The sequence below is a fragment of the Bidens hawaiensis genome, unplaced genomic scaffold (assembly GCF_021521415.1).
Source record: "Bidens hawaiensis isolate Kalapana, Puna unplaced genomic scaffold, B.hawaiensis_p1.1 tig00017563_1, whole genome shotgun sequence".
Taxonomy (NCBI): Eukaryota; Viridiplantae; Streptophyta; class Magnoliopsida; order Asterales; family Asteraceae; genus Bidens; species Bidens hawaiensis.
The window spans coordinates 334,507-354,946 of NW_027492653.1; the positions used below are offsets into that span (position 1 = coordinate 334,507).

General features: G+C 36.5%; 1 protein-coding gene and 4 pseudogenes across 2 annotated transcripts; 4 read left to right on the forward strand and 1 right to left on the reverse strand.

Moving 5' to 3' along the window:
• Positions 1-48: 48 nt before the first annotated feature.
• Positions 49-2,214, reverse strand: LOC143554170 (pentatricopeptide repeat-containing protein At2g33680 pseudogene; annotated as a pseudogene).
• A 4,338-nt stretch (positions 2,215-6,552) lies between these two features.
• On the forward strand, positions 6,553-8,345 carry LOC143554171 (large ribosomal subunit protein uL23-like). The gene is made up of 3 exons (XM_077044008.1): positions 6,553-6,592; positions 7,716-8,079; positions 8,169-8,345. The coding sequence occupies exons 1-3, from the start codon at positions 6,580-6,582 to the stop codon at positions 8,251-8,253; spliced, it is 462 nt and encodes a 153-aa protein (XP_076900123.1). The 5' UTR covers positions 6,553-6,579; the 3' UTR covers positions 8,254-8,345.
• Positions 8,346-12,823: 4,478 nt separating this feature from the next.
• On the forward strand, positions 12,824-19,566 carry LOC143554173 (ABC transporter B family member 6-like; annotated as a pseudogene). The gene is made up of 12 exons (XR_013138946.1): positions 12,824-13,196; positions 14,522-14,576; positions 14,667-14,842; positions 14,916-15,116; positions 15,196-15,455; positions 15,545-15,855; positions 15,941-16,161; positions 16,243-16,583; positions 16,663-17,453; positions 17,628-17,869; positions 17,934-18,045; positions 18,147-19,566. The product of XR_013138946.1 is annotated as an ABC transporter B family member 6-like (transcript).
• On the forward strand, positions 18,213-18,728 carry LOC143554159 (ABC transporter B family member 6 pseudogene; annotated as a pseudogene).
• LOC143554160 (ABC transporter B family member 20 pseudogene) lies at positions 18,813-19,300 on the forward strand (annotated as a pseudogene).
• Positions 19,567-20,440: the final 874 nt, after the last annotated feature.

Below are 20,440 nucleotides of genomic sequence, written 5' to 3' on the forward strand. Positions count from 1 at the left end.
GTATTTGCAATTTTCCTGTTTGTCAAGTATTAAAAATAAAACAAAAAAAAAAATGTTGACCATAGAGTATGATTTATGATCCTAATCAGTTAAAGCATCCATCTCACACCTCCAATTCTACAAAATTTGAATCAGATTCATGATAATAATCTTCGTCTTTCATCACTTTACTCAATCTATTCAACTCCGAACGTATTTCTTTAACGTCCGGATGTAACTCGTCTCCAACAACAAACACATGACAGTGACTTTTAAGCTCAATCCAGCTACACCCGGGCTCTTTACTCACCCCACGAACGTTCATCATCTGTCTGACCCGTTCAACATCATGTGATCTTCCAAGAGCCTTATAAATACTAGATAATAACACATATGCAGAAGATTCTTGTGACCCCAATTCCATTAACTTCTCTCCTGCATAAGCTCCCAACTCATAATTACGATAATTCCTACAAGCGCTTAATAATATTCTCCATAAACATAGACCATGATCAATCGGCGCCGATTCAATAAAATCTTTTGCTTCATTAAGTTTCCCACCACGGCTCAAAAGATCAACCATGCACGCGTAATGGTCTAATCTTGGAATAATATCATAATTCGACATCATATTAAAATATTCCCATCCTTTTTCCACCATTCCCATGTGGCTACACGCAGTGAGAATATTAACAAAAGTGACATAATCTGGTTTTGTACCTTCAATTTGCATTTGTTTAAACAATTCAAGTGCTTCAACGCCTTGCCCGTTTTGAGAAAGACCTGAAATCATTGAGTTCCAAGAAACGACATCCCGTGACGGCATTCTGGTAAATACTAGATCTCCATCTTTTAGGCTACCACATTTAGCATACATTGTTGATAAAGCGCCTCCGATTGGAGCCTCAAGTCCAAACAATAGTAGTGGCGTGAATTTGTTTTCCTTGCTCGAGTGCAGCGAGGCTTGAGCATGCTTTTAAAACACTTGCCATTGTTGGCTCGTTTGGTGAGATACCTTTCATTTGCATTTTACAAAACAAGTCAATCGCACACTCGTTTTCACCATTTTGAACGTACCCTCCAATCATTGAAGTCCATAATACGACATCTGGTTCTTGTAACTGGTCAAATCCCTTTCGAGCATCGTTTAAAAAGCCACATTTAGCATACATATCAACTACTGCTGTCATTATGTAAATTTGATACTGAAACCCTAGTTTAATCGAGTATGCGTGTGTCTGCTTTCCTTCACCAATAGCTGAACCGTCACTACAAGCATTTAAGACCCCGACTAGTGTAAATTCACTAGCCATTAACCCGTTAAAATGTATTTTTGAGAATAATTCAATTGCTTTTTTATAATCTCCACCTTGTGCATAACCGGTGATCATTGCAGACCATGTAATAGAGTTTTTATCGTTTGAAAAGTCAAACGCTTTGACTGCATCATCCAAGCTTCCACACTTTAAATACATTGTGACGATTGCGTTACCGACAGACACGTGAGATAATAACCCGTGTTTGAGTCCAAGACAATGAAGTTGCGATCCAATGTGAATATATTCAGGTAAAGTAAACACACTTAAAATGCTCGTGACAACAAACTCGTTCACGTGCTCCTCTTCCCAAGCTACCAACTCCTTAAAAAGCTCTAAAGCTTCATCACAAATCCTCAGCATCGAATACCCGGAAATCATGGTAGCCCAAGATATCGAATTTCTCTCAGGCATTTCATCAAATACCTTACGTGCATCTTCAACGAGCCCCGCTTTACAATACATGTTTAACAAAGAACTACCAACAAAAACATCCTCACACCCCCCCAACTTAAATGCAACCGTATGCGCTTGTTTCCCTCCAAAATAATCTCGTAAAGCTGACGCTGCGGTAAACGCACCGGCAAAGGTGCGCGCATCGGGTAGCACTAAATGCTCTTGGCTCATCATGTTCTTGAAAAGGTGAATTACAACAACAGAGTTTTGGTGACCACCAAGCTGAGAGTATCCATTGATTAATGAGTTCCATGAGACGACGTCCTTAGTTTCAATGCTTTCAAAAGCACGATGAGCTTCGGGTAAGAGATGGCACTTGGCGTAGAAGTTAACGAGGCTGTTGGCGATAAACGAGCAATGTGTGGAGCCGGTTTTGATAATATGAGCATGGAGTTTTTTGCCATTTGGGAGATGGATCGAGGAATTGGGTGAAGATGGATCGGTAATGAGGAGCTGCTGTCATTAACTTTATGTTTATCTAATCAAACGTAGACCGTTTCGGAAAAGGGGTTGTCGGCAAAATGCAAAGATGAGAGACCTTTTAAGCATCAGTTAATTTGCATCCAAAACGAGGGGGATCGGGTCGTGCCAGCATTCGTTTTACATCTACATCGACACCCCTGCATCAAATCATCATCTTTTTAACACTCACATTTTGATAAAAGTTACAGGCCTGCTATATTTACCTACTATTCACTCACTTTACCTTATTTATTTTCCAAACTAGTATGGCAGGCTGCAAAATAATTGAACCAGCAGCATTCAAAGCAGCAAAATAATCGAACAACAGCAAGTGAAATAAAAACAGCAGCAGCAAAAAAAAAAAAACCGAACGGGCAGCAGGTTACAATCGAACAGAGTATCACACTTCACCGGTAAAATATTATCAAGAATTCTACAATCTCTGAGCTTTGACATGCAACTGTTTCAATGCATATAGAAAGTTAGAAACCAATTCAAACCCATATGGTCACTTCAAGTGCATATCATCCAAAAAGCCATAAACTTTTAGCCAATAATGCATACCGAAAGACGAAACAACTTAAACAAAAAGAAAGATTTGATTGAGGCATTTCATCGAACACATGGTGTGCTAAATGTGACTCGTATAGTTAAACTCATTTACACTCGTGAGTTGCTGATAACAGGGGCAAATATACAATACGAGACATAAACAAACCTGAAAAACGTTGAGGCTGCCAGTCAATTGCACTCAGCAGATTCCAACAACGATCGTCGTCAGTGTCGTTAGAATCATCAGTTACTCTGTTTTTTTTTTTTTTGACATGTTTTTTACTCTAATTTTTATATTTTAATTTTTGGCCATTTAGGCCCATTAAGTTTTATACTTAACCCAAACAACCTTAAAAGTTCGGAGGGGTGGAGCCCGAACGGACTAATGGAAGTAGAGGTGCAAATGTCGGTTAATTGGTTTTTGGGTCATCGATTAATAGTTAAGCCAGTTATTGGCCAGTATCTGGTTAGTAAAAACCTAACCTTTATTGGTTAAGCGGTTTAATGATTTTAACATGTTTAAAAAGTAAAAACCTAACCTATGAAACTGGTCGGTTAATAACTGAACTGGTTAACCAAGAAACCGGTTACAATAACTGATTTGTAGAAAGAAAAAAATTAATTAAATAGATAAAATAAATAAATATGTATAAATTGGGGGACCGTACAACAAGTACCCTCTCTTCCACGCCTTTCCAACTTTCCTATAATACTCCCGCCTCTCCACAAACCGGTCCAGGTCCTTGATCACCTTCTCTTTTACATCCGCATCCATTGCCAGCGTGTTACGCCCTGCTTGCGGTGCGCGCATATAATGTATATATGTGTGAACCCTCGGGTGGGCAAAAGTAAAATTACACTAATTTTGACGTTATTGTACTAATCTCGTGAAAATAACGTTAAAAGTGGCGGAAGGTTAATCAGGCATCATGTGGTGGCGTTGATAGCCGAAAGACAAGGGCACATGCACCAATCAGCCGGTGTCCCGATGATTGAGTGCTATGTGCCTTATGTCCAAGGCTTGATGCAAAACTACTATCGAGCCGGGGGTCTCACTGGAAGCAGCCTCTCTATCCCTATGGGATAGAGGTAAGGCTGTCTACATCTTACCCTCCTCAGACCCTACCATAACATTGCTATTGGTGGGATATACTGCGTACGATGATGATGATGATGATGATGATGATGATAAATTAAACTCCATAAAGTGCTCTTTTTATTTTGTAACATTTTTAGAATTAACGAAATATAATATATCGTTATAAAGTGCGAATACATTTTATTATTTGATATTATAATCATCGTTGACATTTGTGCTTATTGAGCACCGTCTGGCATTAGACGTGTATAGATATTTGGTGAAATTATATAGATATTTCTCAAAATAATCTCACCATAATTTGTAACTCTACCAAAAATTGATACAAGGCAAAACAAACACAATCTATACTCTATAGCGATGCACAGGTAAACTATATAAAAATTCAATCGTCATCAAACAACTTTTTATATCTTTCTTTAACGAAAAAAACAAACCAACGTGGTAAATATAACAATTTTGATCCGTTTACCTAAAACGGATCAGCTTTCCTATATCCTATTTTATCTCCGATGAGAACTACCAAAATTCCAAAAAAGAAAATAATAATAAATGAAAATGACCGAAAACTCAAATGGGTCGACGTAGTCAAACAGGACAGAAGTCACACAAATTGTTTCCAAATACTTCAAACTTATAAACCAATTCAAAAATATTTTTTATAAATTTTGAAAATGAATAAAAATGCGTTGATTGGTCGGACCAACCTACCCAACCAACTTGGACCCCTTAAAAAATTTAAAAAGAACCTGTTTTGACCCGAACCATCTGACCCATACTCAACCCGTCCATTCTAGACTTTTCAAATCGAGACAAACTCAGACACTAACTCATCAAACAAAAACATTTCAATCTCTGTCACGAGAGAATCCAACTCGTCCGCCGGATCAAACCACAATCCTCTCCCGACCGCCTTCTCAGACACCCTGTCGCCAACTCCTTTTCCTTGACCGAGCAGCAATGCCCACAGTTCTTCTTCAATAACATCTCACCTCAACATACTTCTCATCTTCCTTCTCAAAGGCTTCGAGCAAATATTAACGTCTGCACGCGGTCTCACAACTTCCGCCATTCCTAAATTTATACGATCAAACAGAAGCCTTCTTTCTGATCTATGCCATAACTCCTGCTTCCCGTATTTCTTCTCTAATGTTTCAAAAACCGAAGGACCTGCCATGCATTCTGAAGTATGCCATTTTTTAAAATGTTCAAATCCTGATTCGTTTAGTACGTCTAGCATGTATGAAAAATCCCGACTTTCTTTGGCTCCGGATAATATTATTGGGATTGCGTTTTGATTGGTGCAAGTAGATGTTTCGTCGTCACTCGAAGTAACTGTTTCTGGCTTGCTGTTGTTTTCTTCTGATTCTGATTTTAGAAGCTGAAGTTGCATCCACAGACCTACCATATTTCATATGGTCATATGAGATACTGTAGTATAACTAATGTTATTAGATTTTACACTAATATCATTAAAAAATTGAATATTTTGAAGGCAACTTGTTTCGGGTCAATCTTATTCTAAAAAAATAAAAATTTACTCATTTTGACCCGTTACCAGACAAGGCTGATGCATTACTACGTCTATATAAGCCTTAACGAAATAACCGCATACAAACCATAATCGTCGATTTAGTTTTATGTTTCCATAAAAACCGAACTTTTGGTTTAGTTTTGCATGTAATTAAAACCAAAAAACAAGAACCGAACCAACATAAGGGGTTTTCATTTTATAGTTTGATTTTAAGTAATTTATAAGAAATAAACAAAAAACGTTACCCAAATTTTTTAGCTCAAATGTACAATAATCAATTAACTATTAACTAACAAAAAGATTTGACACAAATTCATTATTTTGGGTCAATTTTTCTTCGACCCAAATGGTAAAACTGAACCGAACCGAACCCAAACCAAAAACGTAAACAACCAATACTGAAAGTTTTCAAAAACTCAAAGACCAAATTTTCAGTTTTTGGTTAGATTTGAGCCGAAAACCGACCAATGCACACCCCTATAAAGCTACGATTCAAAAAGACTAATCTTGTATAAACTAACCATGGAGATCAGTTTTTGAGCTTCCACAGCAGATGAACTGTCTTCTCCGAACGGGGTTTCCAAAACTGAACTTGGACTACGCTGATACATCTCAACAGTACCATCAGAATGCTCTTCATCAATATGCACACAATTTGAAGATACCGAGCCATCTTCGTTGGAGCTAACTAGTAAATCCTGCAAAATGTAACGAGTAACCATGAGTCTCTAAATGTGTACTGTATAAATTAAATAAAAAAAAATTGTGGCCTATCAGAGACATACTGAGTGTTACCTGTTCAAACGAAACATCTGATAAATGTGAAGAGCATCCTTCATTCGAACAGTTGCTTATAGCTTCGGTGTCATCATGAAAACATTCAACATTTTTGCATCAGAACTTACAGTGAGCGCGGTTGTTGAATTTGAAACGAAAAACATCTTCTTGGTGTTTATAGCCATATCACTTCGTGCCATTTTCGCATATTTTCTGTTCGAGATTGGTAATTCAGCAACAAAATCATGGTTCCAGTCTTCTTTTCTTTTAACACCTCCATATACGATTTCTTTTTAAAACATGTTATTTTAGAAATAAATGGTTTTATAGCCTTATTGGGCCACTGGTAGTAGCACATAGTGAAACCCTCCGGCCACCGTTTTTTCGATTAGCTTCTGTTAGCAATGGCGCCTAAAGGTTTGTGATTGTTTTATTAATATACGGAATGCATTTATTGTTCGATTTGTGTGTGTGCAGATTAGTTAGCTATTGAATACTGAAAATATTAGCTGCAATTTACCTGTTAAAGTTGTTTGTTTGAGCTAAAATGATAGGTTAATTATGAAAGGATTTAGTTTTAAATTTATTGTTGAGTATGCTATTGCAAATGTAGATGTGTTTATTAGCAATTTATGTGCATATAGTTTATTCGGTTAATGAGCTATGATGAGTTTTTTGGATATGTTGTACTCTTCAGAAGCATGTGTTGCTGAATTGCTCTTTTTTTACTAGTTTTTACTTTTTTTAAATGCTGCATAGAATGCTTTTACAACCATAAGAGTGTAGATTTTAGATCATTTGTGCAGTTTTTTTCTATAGTTATTGTCATAACATTATATATATGAATTAATAATTATTTAGTTATTTTTATTTATTTTTTCATAACATTATATATATTAATTAATAATTATTAAATATGTATTTTAAAAAATTATATAAATGACAGGCTTGTTTAGGCTCGCGAGCCAGCTCGAGCTCAATAAGTGAAGCTCGGGCTCGGGATCGTTTATTAAACGAGCTTATTTTTAGGTTCGGGCTCAGACTCGATCGTGCTTTTTAATGAGTCGATCTCGAGTAGCTCACGAGCAGCTTGGCTCATTTGCACCCTTACTTTACATATGTTTTTAATTGTTTTTATATATTTTGAGAAAACCTTAAGCGCAAAGCTGTGTAGTACATTAAAGAGCCTAAGTCTGGTTTGAGCTTGGTTGTGTGATGTGAAACTAATACATTGAATTATAGAAGTCTAAAAAAGGTAAAACTTAATATAACAAGCCTCGGTTGCCCTACACAAGCTCCCCATACAAGGCTCAAGCTCGTGCTCGATAACAAAACGAGCCTTATTTGAGTCCTGGACTCGGCTTGCGCTGGGAAAAGCTTGGCTTGTTTTGAGCTTTTTCTCGATTTGATCTCGAGAGCGGCTTGGTTCGCATGCACTCCTAATTAAAAATGAGGGCTTTTTGGTTTCAGTTCATTTTGTGTTCTTTTTTTTTATTATGTTCTTTGTATCAGATTGATTTAACTGTCATTTTTCTTATAGCTGACACCACAAAGAAAGCCGATGCAAAGTCTCAAGCTTTGAAGGCAGCCAAGGCTGTGAAAACCGGTTCAACCTTCAAGAAGAAGGCAAAGAAGATCCGAACCAAGGTCACCTTCCACCGCCCAAGGACATTAAAGACAGACAGGAACCCAAAGTATCCCCGCATCAGCGCCCCACCAAGAAACAAGTTGGATCACTACCAGATCCTTAAATACCCTTTGACAACCGAGTCTGTAATGAAGAAGATTGAAGACAACAACACCCTTGTCTTCATCGTTGACATCCGTGCTGACAAGAAGAAGATCAAAGCTGCAGTCAAGAAGATGTACGACATTCAAACCAAGAAAGTCAACACCTTGATCAGGTATTTCTGTAGTTTACAACCTTTATTTGTTTTTGGTTATTATCTTTCTAGGAGTCAAACAGTTTATGGTTTGTTTGAATGCTATGTAGGCCTGATGGAACGAAGAAAGCTTATGTGCGGTTGACTCCGGATTATGATGCGTTGGATGTTGCCAACAAGATTGGAATCATCTAAGTTAAAGCTTTATTGCATTTCTAAACGTGTATTGTCATTTTCGATACTTTTGTTAGTTTTGTTGTCTGGAATAGAGTTTAAAGTTTCTTTTGTTTGATCAAAGACATTAATGGATCATTGCCTTTTTTTGGTAGTTGGTGTTGCTTTCAATTTTTAAAAGTTTTAAAGCCTTTGTTGCATGTATTTTTGTCATTTTATTAATTACATTGCATCTTGAACTTCAATTTTTACCCAAAGTAAGTTTGTTCCAAGGCTTTATTTTTTTGTATTTTTTGTCATTTTTATTGATCTTGTTTTCGATGGTCACCTTTATTTAAATAGCAGAGCAAGTGAACTCTCTCTTTATCTTTTTACTTGATAGTTACAACTATCAACTATTTGCCTTGAATACCACTAACCCCGTTCACTATCGTGATCTGAGAATTAATCAAGCCTGATGTGCTTGCGTAGTACTTAAGACCGGCTTGCGAAAAGCTCGAATTAAGTCATCTTTAAATGAGTTGGAGCTTGTATCTGTGCTCACTTACATAGGTTCGCTATGTTACATGAACCTTATTTTTTATATGATTTTTTGTCGGTATACTAAGCATTAGTTTATATAATTGTTCTTAGACAAAAAATAAGGTGTTATTCAAAATTTTTGTCATCAATATATACAACTAAAGTAAACACTGTTCATAAGCTAAGCTTGAGCTCTTTTAATTTAACTCTAATAAATTTTGTTCAAGCTCTAATGAAGTTAAAATAAATTGAGCTTGAGTCTGCAAGTTTGGGCTTGGGTGGGCTCATCTACACCCATAAAGCCATAATTATACAACGCGAGCCTAGAGGTGCGCAACATATCCGGTTCTGAACCTGATCCGGAACCGGTTTCTACCTGGTATTAGACTTCTCCCTTGAGCCGTACCCGGAACCGGAACCGACATGGAATCGGCGGAACTAGAATCGGAAATACCCGGTCAAAACCTGACCCTACCCGAAACCCGAAAAAACCCAGTCAAACACCCGACTATACCAGGAACCGGTTCATACCCGACCCGGTTTTGACTTTTGTGGGCAGGAACTAGTTCCGGGTAAAAAAAATATATATCGTTATATGAAAAGCAAGTGCAAGGTTAGATGATGTCTGGGTAAAAATTTGTAGTTAAAAAGTATATAATTATAAACTAAACATGAACAATAAATGCAACATGACTACATGAGATATCATAAACAAAAGACGGACATAAAGTGAAGTGAGTTAAGGATAATTCAAAAACTTATTTCTTGTGGCTTATAGATATAAAGATAAAACTTGTATAATAATAATAAATATACCGACGTATAAATGTACTACTCAAATATATTTATTTTCGTGATTTTCTTTAAAATAAATGCTACGGCATAAAAAGTTATTTAATACGAACCCGAAACAAGTCAAAATAAAACACAACTGACAAAAAGACGTAGCCTAACTCAACCTAATTAACTGTTAACAAATCACACTTGAAATTGAATAACAAGAAAATATATAGATGCCAAAAAGTAATTGAAATAGAGCTTTGAAATATATTTTTATTTATTGACTTGCAAATCATGTAACTTTTTATTAAAAATTATTTAGTAAAAGTTATTACAGTAAAGTAGTTAGTTAATTGGATCCTAGAGGTCGCATTTTGTGTGAGATTCGTTAGATGAACGAGAAAAGTAGTTAAAAACGACAACTCAAGGCATATATATGTGGGCTCATTATTGAAATGTAGTTTTCTGCACCAAACATTAATTTAATTTAAATAAATGCCACGTTTTTGTTTGGACATAATATCCAAAAAGTATCATAAAAATAAAAATAGTTAATTTGACCATGGTTTTCTTTATTTGGTTTATGTTGTTTTCAGGTAAAATTACAATTATAAATGTATTTTTTTTCTTATTTATAAGCGTTTGAATATTTCTTTTAAATTTTAATAAACCATATCATAAAAAGCTAACATTGTTTTATTATTTTTCTACAAAAGCCCTTTCAATAAAACTCTTAGCATATTAAAGTCAGTTAACTCGTTAACTTCACAAACCTACATATTAAAATTTTAAACAATAACAATAAATTATCATACTTGGATGAACAAATTATATATAATGACCTGTCTTTTTAATACTCGATTGGACAACCAAAATCTCGGAGACGAGGCGCTCATATATACATTTTTGTTGGCTTACAAATTACAATCTTAACTTGGATGGAAGGTAGATGTTTTTTTGTTGACCTAACAAAACTAGCTCTTTTTCAAAACATATAGATCAACAATACATGTAATGATGACGTGAAAGGAAAATATTTCAAAACCATTTTATAAAATACATACCTTTTAAGTAATCATATATCTTTTTCTTCTGTTTTTAATAAATATATGAATATGTTTCTTGAGTAGGAAATGAATGATGGTGTCATGGACCATAAAAGGGCAAATGCAACAGATAAAATGGACTGGCACCTTCAATCATCGCACCCCGCTTTTTTAATTTCTTAACAATAAAAAATAAAAAATAAAAAATAAAAAATAAATATAAAATAAAAAAAATACGAGGAAATTTTCTGGTCTCGATACACTTTTTGCTAATCCCGTCACCCAATAATTACTCGACAGCCGTCCTCGAGGACTGGAATGACACACTTCTTCCAGTACCAATAATAGTTTCATTATAAACCTCTAAACTTTCACTTTTTTAGTATAACACCTCGAGTGTTTTTGTTATAATTTGTAGAGATGCACAAACCGGTTTAAAACTCAAAATTGGTTTGGGTTGAAACTCGTTTGGTTTGGTCAAAAAAGTCAAAATCGGTTTATTATCGGTTTCGGTTCGAGTTAAAACCGGTTTCTTACCATTTTACGATCGGTTTCAGTTCGGGTTTTGACCGGTTTCAGTTCGGTTAACCGGGTTTAAACCGGTTTTGATGAAGAAAATTACAAACCAGTTCCAAACCTACGGTTTCAATCGGTTCCAAACCGGTTCGGTTAACCGGTTTATTTGCCCACCTCTAATAATTTGTAAATGCTATTTCAGTTTACGGAATTGTATCATTAAATATCGACTACATGTTACACATAACATAACACATGTGAATAATGCAATCCGGTTAGGTATGCCTGTTAGTTCATTTTTTAGGACTCAAATATTAGTGTTTCTTTTATCAATAATTATGTGTTGTTCTAATAAATGATAACGATATCGATAGTATTTTCAATTAACAACATATGTTTTTAATAAGTTTGATAATAAATAACGATAGTAGCAATCGTTGACACGGCTATTCAATTAGTTGATAAAGATGTGGCATAGGATTTTTTTTCAATAAATGACAACGTCTAATTTGTTTTGCTATGTATTTTGTTTGTAATTTCATATGTATATTTATAATCTGAGAATTGCATATAATAGAAGATATTTGTCGGATTTCTAACAAATTTTAAGTTTTTGTCGCATGAGAATGAAATTTCGCTTTTAACAAAAGAAACAAGAGCATTATTTAAGACCAAGAAAACAATTTTATTTTAAATCTTACTAAACGAATGAGCTTGTGGATATGCAATGTTCGAACCATTCTATGTCGAGGAGAGGCGAAGAGCACTCATGAGCGGTGAGGGAACTCAATTAATTTAGCAGCGAAATTTAAAATTTTAACTTAGGGTTAGATTATAATGTTAGACTGTGACATGAAGACTCAATTGATGTCGAGATTTAGTTGGGCTATTTAATTCACTTCAAACAAATAGCCCAAACTTTTCATGGTCTCATTCGGTTTTACACGACATGCTCTTGCTATAAACAATAAAGCAATACATCCATTAAGGTTTGAAAATTTTGAAGCCAACAAGCAAAGGTTAAAAAAACAAATTTCAAAACCACAGTGACGACCAGTTTAAAATATTCCACGACCTCAAAGCAAACCATAAACACCCAACCCAAACAGACATCTAGAACCACTATAGTGAAATTTGTTCAAAAAGCTCGTAGCTTGCTCGAATAAAACCAGCTAAAAAAACTTGATTTCAAACGATTTGAGCCGAGCTGACTCATTTTTATAACCGACCTAAACTCAACCCAAGTTCGGCTCGAGTCATTGCTCGACTCGTTGCCTCGATCTTAGACTCGTTTAACTTTAAGATCGAGCTCTAGCCTAATCGAGCTGCCTCGTTTAATCTAAATCTCGAGCTCGAACCCACCCTGACTCCTCATGAACAACTCACTATACACCAAATCAACAACATAAGGACCATTTATGACAACACTCGATTCATCAAACAATGGTTAAAAAAAAAACTTCGATTCCGAGTCAACTCACTCATTTCACGCCTTATTTGACCGAGTAACCAACTCGGACTCACTCACACTTTTAAGCTTTCTCTCTCACACCATCACTGTGTGTGCGAGAGCGAAAGTTGAAGACCTCAAAAACCTCATAATAATCTAACACCAATTCACAATTACACAATTCTTCCATTCAATTCCACATCATTTTTAGCCTTTTAATACTCCCTTAATCACTTCTAACAACTTTTTCCTAGGGTTTGTAAATTCCTATTATTATTATGATGGTATCCAGAGGCTTGTTCGGGTGGTCCCCACCGCACATACAACCTCTAACTCCGGTATCGGAGGTGTCAGAGCCGCCGGAGTCGCCGTCGCCGTACATGGAAGCAAGTACCGATGCGGTGGCTGTTGAAGCTGAGGACGATATGGAGGAGACTGAGGAGATCGAACCGCCTCCCGCTGCCGTGCCGTTCTCGAAACTGTTCGTGTGTGCGGATAGGCTCGATTGGGCGCTTATGGTTGTCGGATCGGTTGCGGCCGCGGCGCACGGGACGGCGTTGGTGATTTATCTTCATTACTTTGCGAAGATTGTGCAGATGCTCGGGCGCGGTCAGGAGGATGCCGATGTGTTGTTTGATAGGTTTAAAGAGGCAAGTTTGATTTGAATTTGTTAGTTAGTTTGTTAGGTTTGTTATAACTGAATTTGAAGTTTAAGTTGTAGTTAGGAGTTGCGAACTGGTGATGGCGAATTAGTATGATCTCGCTTTTAGGATTAGTAGCGGCAATGTAGAGATGAAGTTGTGTAAATAGTGACAGCAAATGATGTTTGTGTTAATATATGGATCGTACCATTGGTTAATTTAGTTATCGGAACTTTATGTATTGAAATTAAATACAATGTTGGCGCTTATGGAAGTTAGACTGGTTAATTGTATGTTAAGCAGATTGGCATATATAGTGGCATGTATGTTAAGCAGTCCCTTCTAAGTCCAAACTTGCAGCATTGTATTTAATTTCAATACAAATTGATTTTTCACGACTAAATTAAGCCATGCAACCATCCATATGTTAACAGAAATATCATAAATGAGTCATGGCATTGTTACTTATTAAATTCAATGCTTCCACAATGAATATTAACCTTAAACTTTCAAATAATCTCAAGCTGAACTTGGATGCTGTCACTATTTAGTTTACACATCTCTACATTGCAGCTATGTATTTTAAAAGTGAGATAATGACATTTGCGATCTCCGGCTTACAGTTCATAACTGAAGTCCAAATAGAAGAGAATTAGGTAACTTGTTAGTATTGGTTCTTACGGCGTGGTCCCTACATGATGCATTTATCTTGTTAGAAACCGTTGGTTATATACCACATGACACAATTTTTAGGCTTCTCTTCCCTATAATGAATATGCCAGATGCATATATGTCAGACATTTATCTTGTTATCAAAGAAACACATGTAAATCATTTAAGAATAATATATTTTTCATTTGGTCTGGGTACTTTGTGACCATATGCAAAGAAATCGTTGATGCTAAACTTTGTATTGGAAATTAATACTGTTGATTGGTTGGCTCACATCCTACTCAAGGTTATAGGATCAGTTGACGACTTGATGCTTACTCTTAAGAACGTGCCTTTACATTTATGTCTTTTATTTTGGTTGTGTGGCCTGTAACCCAGATGTAGTTTGTGAGTTGTAATTTGGAGTTGCAAAAGAACGATAATGTTACATATGGCAAGATAAGGGTATTGGTCAGTTCAAAATTTACTGAATAAGGTTGTGTATAACTGACAAAATGACTTACTGAATTAAGATCTTGTTCCAGTTGTTAGTTGAAGTTCAACAAAATAGATTTTTTTTTGTTAGGGTTGATGTAATTATGTAGAAGGATACATGGTTGATGTAATCATGTGAGGTTGATTTTTCTTTTTCCCATTAAGTGATTTTTTTAATAATTTTACAGCTTGCTCTCATCCTTGTCTATATTGCTGGTGGTGTTTTCGCTGCTGGTTGGATAGGTAAATAGTGTAGTTAAACACTTTCTTTTACTTGAATGATTCTATTTATCAACTAACATTTTCTTTTAATATATGTATTTTTGCACTTAGAGGTTTCATGTTGGATTCTTACTGGAGAAAGGCAGACTGCTGTTATCAGGTCAAAATATGTGCAAGTACTACTTAATCAAGATATGAGTTTCTTTGATACTTATGGGAACAACGGAGACATTGTGAGCCAAGTATTGAGTGATGTATTGCTTATCCAGTCAGCACTAAGTGAAAAAGTAGGTTCAGCTGTAACAATTCTCAGTTTTTTCACCAATATTTGCTTATATCTGATTAGTTATATTTCTGCAGGTTGGAAATTATATTCATAACATGGCTACATTCTTTAGTGGCCTTGCAATTGGATTCATAAACTGTTGGCAAATCGCTCTCATCACTTTAGCCACTGGTCCATTCATTGTGGCTGCAGGAGGAATATCAAATATATTTCTTCATAGGCTTGCTGAGAATATTCAAGATGCATATGCTGAAGCAGCAAGTGTTGCTGAACAGGTTACTTCATTTTCCTGTTTACCGTTTTGTCCTTTTGCCTTTCTGAATTATTAACGGAGTATTACTTTTAATTTCACAGGCAATTTCATTTGTTAGGACATTATATGCTTTTACAAATGAAACATTAGCAAAGTATTCTTATGCAAATTCACTACAAGCTACATTAAGATATGGTATATTAATTAGTCTTGTTCAAGGACTTGGGCTTGGATTCACGTATGGGCTTGCAATTTGCTCTTGTGCTTTGCAGCTTTATGTTGGAAGGTTTTTGGTTACACATAGAAAAGCTCACGGTGGAGAAATTATAACTGCTCTATTTGCTATCATTTTAAGTGGCCTGTAAGCATTTTTTTGAAAACATGCACATGATTGTAATCATATTGTTAACTAAGAATATGATTTCCTTTAATGCCATTTGGTTTCCACAGTGGACTCAATCAAGCTGCAACCAACTTCTATTCATTTGAGCAAGGAAGAATCGCTGCATACCGACTTTTTGAAATGATTAGTCGTTCATCTTCAGCCGTTGATCATAATGGAAACACTCTCACTACTGTCCAAGGGAACATCGAGTTTCGAAACGTGTATTTCAGTTACTTGTCACGTCCTGAAATTCCTATTTTAAGTGGATTTTACCTAACTGTCCCTGCCAAAAAAACAGTGGCACTTGTGGGTAGAAATGGCTCTGGTAAAAGTAGCATCATACCCCTTATGGAACGGTTCTATGATCCCACTTTAGGTATTAATTAAACTTCATCTCTGTAAATTTTCTTTCCTGAAACTATTCATGATCTTAATCTTTTTTTATCTTTTGTGCTATTCAGGTGAAGTTCTGTTGGATGGCGAGAATATTAAAAACCTCAAATTAGAATGGTTGAGAAGTTAAATTGGGTTAGTCACTCAGGAACCTGCATTATTAAGCTTGAGTATCAGGGATAACATTGCTTATGGCAGAGATGTCACGCCACTTCAAATTGAAGATGCTGCTAAAATCGCTCATGCGCATACATTTATCACCTCACTCGAGAAAGGATATGACACACAGGTAGAATTCCAACGCGGGTTATCTTTATTTATTATTAAAATCTTATTTTTAAGAAAAAAAGAATATCTTCTTACATTTCAGGTTGGTAGGGCTGGTTTATCATTAACAGAAGAGCAAAAGATAAGGCTTTCGGTTGCTAGGGCTGTGCTTTCAAACCCGTCTATTCTTCTTCTTGATGAGGTCACTGGTGGACTAGATTTTGAAGCTGAAAGATCGGTTCAGGAGGCGTTGGATCTGTTGATGTTTGGCAGATCAACGATCATAATCGCTCGCCGGCTTTCTCTTATAAAGAATGCTGATTTTATTGCTGTCATGGAAGATGGTCAGTTAATGGAGATTGGCACACATGATGAGTTAATAGCCTCTGATGGTCTTTATGCAGAACTTTTAAGATGTGAAGAAGCAGCTAAGCTCCCTAGAAGGTTGACTTTTCAAACGTTAGGTTTGACCCCTTTTTAGCTCAATTTATTATTTGACTAAACAACTTTATTTTTGTTGTAGGATGCCAGCAAGGACCTATAACGAGACTGCAGCTTTGCAAATTGAAAAAGATTCTTCAGAAAGTCAAAACTTTCAAGAGCCATCATCTCCTAAATTTGCCAAATCACCATCGCTTCAACGAGCTTCAAACTTGCATGCGTCAAGGCCTAACGATTCCGCGTATGGGTCCCATGAATCACCAAGAAATCCAAGTCCTGCTGAAAAGGAGAACGGTTTGCCATTAGATGGAACCGACAAAGAACCAACAATAAAAAGACAAGATAGTTTTGAAAAACGATTACCAGAATTACCAAAACTTGATATTCATGCTATTCGTAGACAGACATCTAACGGGTCTAATCCCGAATCACCAATTTCACCACTTTTGACATCGGATCCCCAAAGTGAACGCTTGCATTCGCAAACTTTTAGTCGACCTAATTCTCAGCTTACTGAAAAACCAATTAGGGTTCAACCAGTGAAAGAAAAACAAAAGAAAAAAGAACCATCAATATGGAGACTAATAGAGTTGAGTTTGGCTGAATGGCTTTATGCTGTTTTGGGAAGTACGGGTGCTGCAATATTTGGCTCGTTTAACCCGCTTCTTGCTTATGTGATTGCCCTAATAGTGACAGCATATTACAGAAATGAAATCGACAGTCACGTTAACATACGTCATGACGTGGACAAGTGGTGCTTAATCATTGCCTGCATGGGTGTTGTGACTGTAATAGCAAACTTTTTGCAGCATTTTTACTTCGGTATTATGGGGGAAAAGATGACTGAACGTGTTAGAAGAATGATGTTTTCTGGTTAGTAACTTTCATTTTTAGCAAGTGATTGTTCTTCCCTATATTAATTTTAAGTTAACTTGTTTGAAAGTTACAAGATGTATATTTTTAATCTATACAACCTCTATATCGCTTTTATAATCATATTACTAATCAATACAACCGGAATGTAATTAGATTTTTATTTTTGTACAGCAATGTTAAGAAATGAAGTTGGATGGTTTGATGAAGAAGAAAACAGTGCTGATACGCTCTCAATGCGATTAGCAAACGATGCAACATTTGTTAGAGCAGCTTTCAGTAACCGACTTTCAATTCTAATTCAAGACAGCTCAGCAGTAATCGTTGCAATATTAATAGGAATACTTCTACATTGGCGTTTGGCTCTCGTGGCTTTAGCCACTCTACCTGTTCTCACTCTTTCCGCCATTGCTCAGGTAATATGCAATTATCTTAAAAGTTAAATACTATATAGCACGCCTTAATCATAAAATTTTACAGAAATTATGGCTAGCTGGATTTTCAAAAGGAATACAAGAAATGCACAGGAAAGCATCATTAGTTCTTGAAGATGCAGTTAGAAATATCTACACTGTTGTCGCATTCTGTGCTGGTAACAAAGTTATGGAGCTTTACAGATTGCAGTTAAGCAAGATATTTTATAAAAGTTTCTTTCATGGGATGGCCATCGGTTTTGCATTTGGGTTTTCTCAGTTTCTTCTATTTGCATGCAATGCTGTTCTTTTATGGTACACTGGTCTCTGCGTTAAAAACGATTATATGGATCTACCAACCGCGCTCAAAGAATTCATGGTATTTTCTTTTGCCACTTTTGCCCTTGTGGAACCGTTTGGTTTAGCTCCATATATTCTCAAAAGAAGGAAATCTTTGATATCAGTTTTCGAAATAATCGATCGAGTACCGAAAATCGAGCCAGACGATACTTCCGCTTTAAAACCTCCAAATGTTTATGGAAGCATTGAGTTGAAAAACGTTGACTTTTCTTATCCGACACGGCCCGAGATTCTTGTACTGAGTAATTTCAGTCTCAAAGTCAATGGTGGTCAAACGGTGGCGGTTGTTGGGGTTTCGGGATCTGGGAAAAGCACGATTATATCGTTGATTGAACGGTTTTATGATCCGGTTGCGGGTCAAGTGATGTTAGACGGACGGGATTTAAAGCAGTTCAATTTGAGATGGTTGAGAAATCACCTTGGTCTAGTTCAACAGGAACCGATAATATTTTCGACAACAATTCGGGAAAATATCATATACGCGAGGCATAATGCCAGCTAGGCAGAAGTTAAAGAGGCTGCAAGAATAGCAAATGCTCATCATTTCATCAGCAACTTACCTCACGGGTACGACACTCATGTGGGAATGCGGGGTGTGGATTTAACCCCGTTTCAGAAACAGAGGATTGCAATCGCTCGGGTTGTGTTGAAAAACGCACCAATATTATTATTAGACGAAGCCAGCTCATCGATTGAGTCGGAGTCCAGTCGGGTGGTTCAAGAAGCACTTGATACTTTAGTCATGGGAAACAAAACCGCCATTCTTATTGCTCATAGGGCGGCTATGATGAGACATGTTGATAATATTGTTGTTCTAAACGGGGGTCGGATCGTTGAAGACGGGACCCATGATTCGTTAATGGCGAAAAACAGTTTGTATGTTCGGTTAATGCAACCTCACTTTGGAAAGGGTATGCGCCCGCATAGACTTATATAGACCAGATGGATATAATACATGGGATTTGCTAAAATCAGTCATCTGTGGTTCTGAAAGAGCTTATAGATGGTGGTGGTGATGGCGGTGGCAGGTGGCGGCGGGCGATGGTGGTGGTGGATTCAGGCTTAGGGTTTTAGAGTGCATATTATTCTTTTGGAGGTACAGGTCAGAATGTTGGTGAGTTTACATGATATATTGATTTGTGGATCATAGAATTTAGTGTTGAGGTGTGCGTGCGTTTTTGTGTTGTTTGTCAGGTTCTCGTCGTGTGTCTCTCTATTATTCGACTTTTTGTACATTTGTATATCGGTTTAAGTTTTGTGGAAGTTTTAAGAGGCTTAAGGAGGATTAAGTGAACGTAGTTGTTGTAATCCTTTTTGTATATAAAGAGGTTTAAAGACTCCTTTTAACTCTTTTTGCCCATCATTAACTTGTTAATGACTTATCTTGGTGGATAAAGCATGCGGCTTTGAGTGTGGTAGTGTACTTTATGATTTGTATATTGTTCTTGTGAAAATCGAAAATAGCGGGTAATCATAAATCGAGCACTTGCACTAGATTTCAAACGATCTGGACACAGATTAATGGGTTAGCATGTTTAATTAAACAAGTTATGATAAGTGAATTCAAACATGATTAAGAATTGAGGCTCATATATAGCATGATGTTGGTTTTAGGTTTCTATCAGAACCAGTTTATTAGAATCAATTATTAATTATACAACTCCAAACAATAGTAATAGTCAACTAGTGGTGGCAGTAGACCCAAGGGATTAGTAGGTACAAACAAGGCTGTTCACGAGTCGAGCCTGAATCGAGCTAGGGTGGTTTTGAGCTCGGGCTCGAAATTAAATGAGGCAACTTAGCTAGGCTCTAGCTCGATTTTGAAGTTAAACAAGCTTAAGATCGAGCCAACGAGCCGAGTCTGGGTCGATTTTGGCTCGGTTACAAAAATGATCCAAATCAGCTCAGGATGTTTTATTTCAACTTTTTATAGCTAGTTTTATTCGACCTTTTATCGAGCGAGCCACGGCCGGAGCTTCGAGCCTCGAGCTTTTTAAGCGACCCTAGGTACAAAGGCGTTAAATACCATTGTTTACAAAATGCAACTGTCGTCCCCAAATGACAATGTATAACAAACTTTATATCGTTACGCCAAATCACCAATACGCCCTAATGATATCGTGGAATTTAGGTAGAAACCCGGTGAGGCCAAAACTCTTAGTTGTCTGCGGGTCGGGCTTCTAAAAGCCCATGCGTTAAAACCGACAAACTTGC

Excerpts from the sequence above, each read along its gene's own strand:
- LOC143554171 (XM_077044008.1), top strand. Across the intron at positions 8,080-8,168 it reads AAAGTCAACACCTTGATCAG|GCCTGATGGAACGAAGAAAG; the intron begins GTATTTCTGTAG and ends AATGCTATGTAG.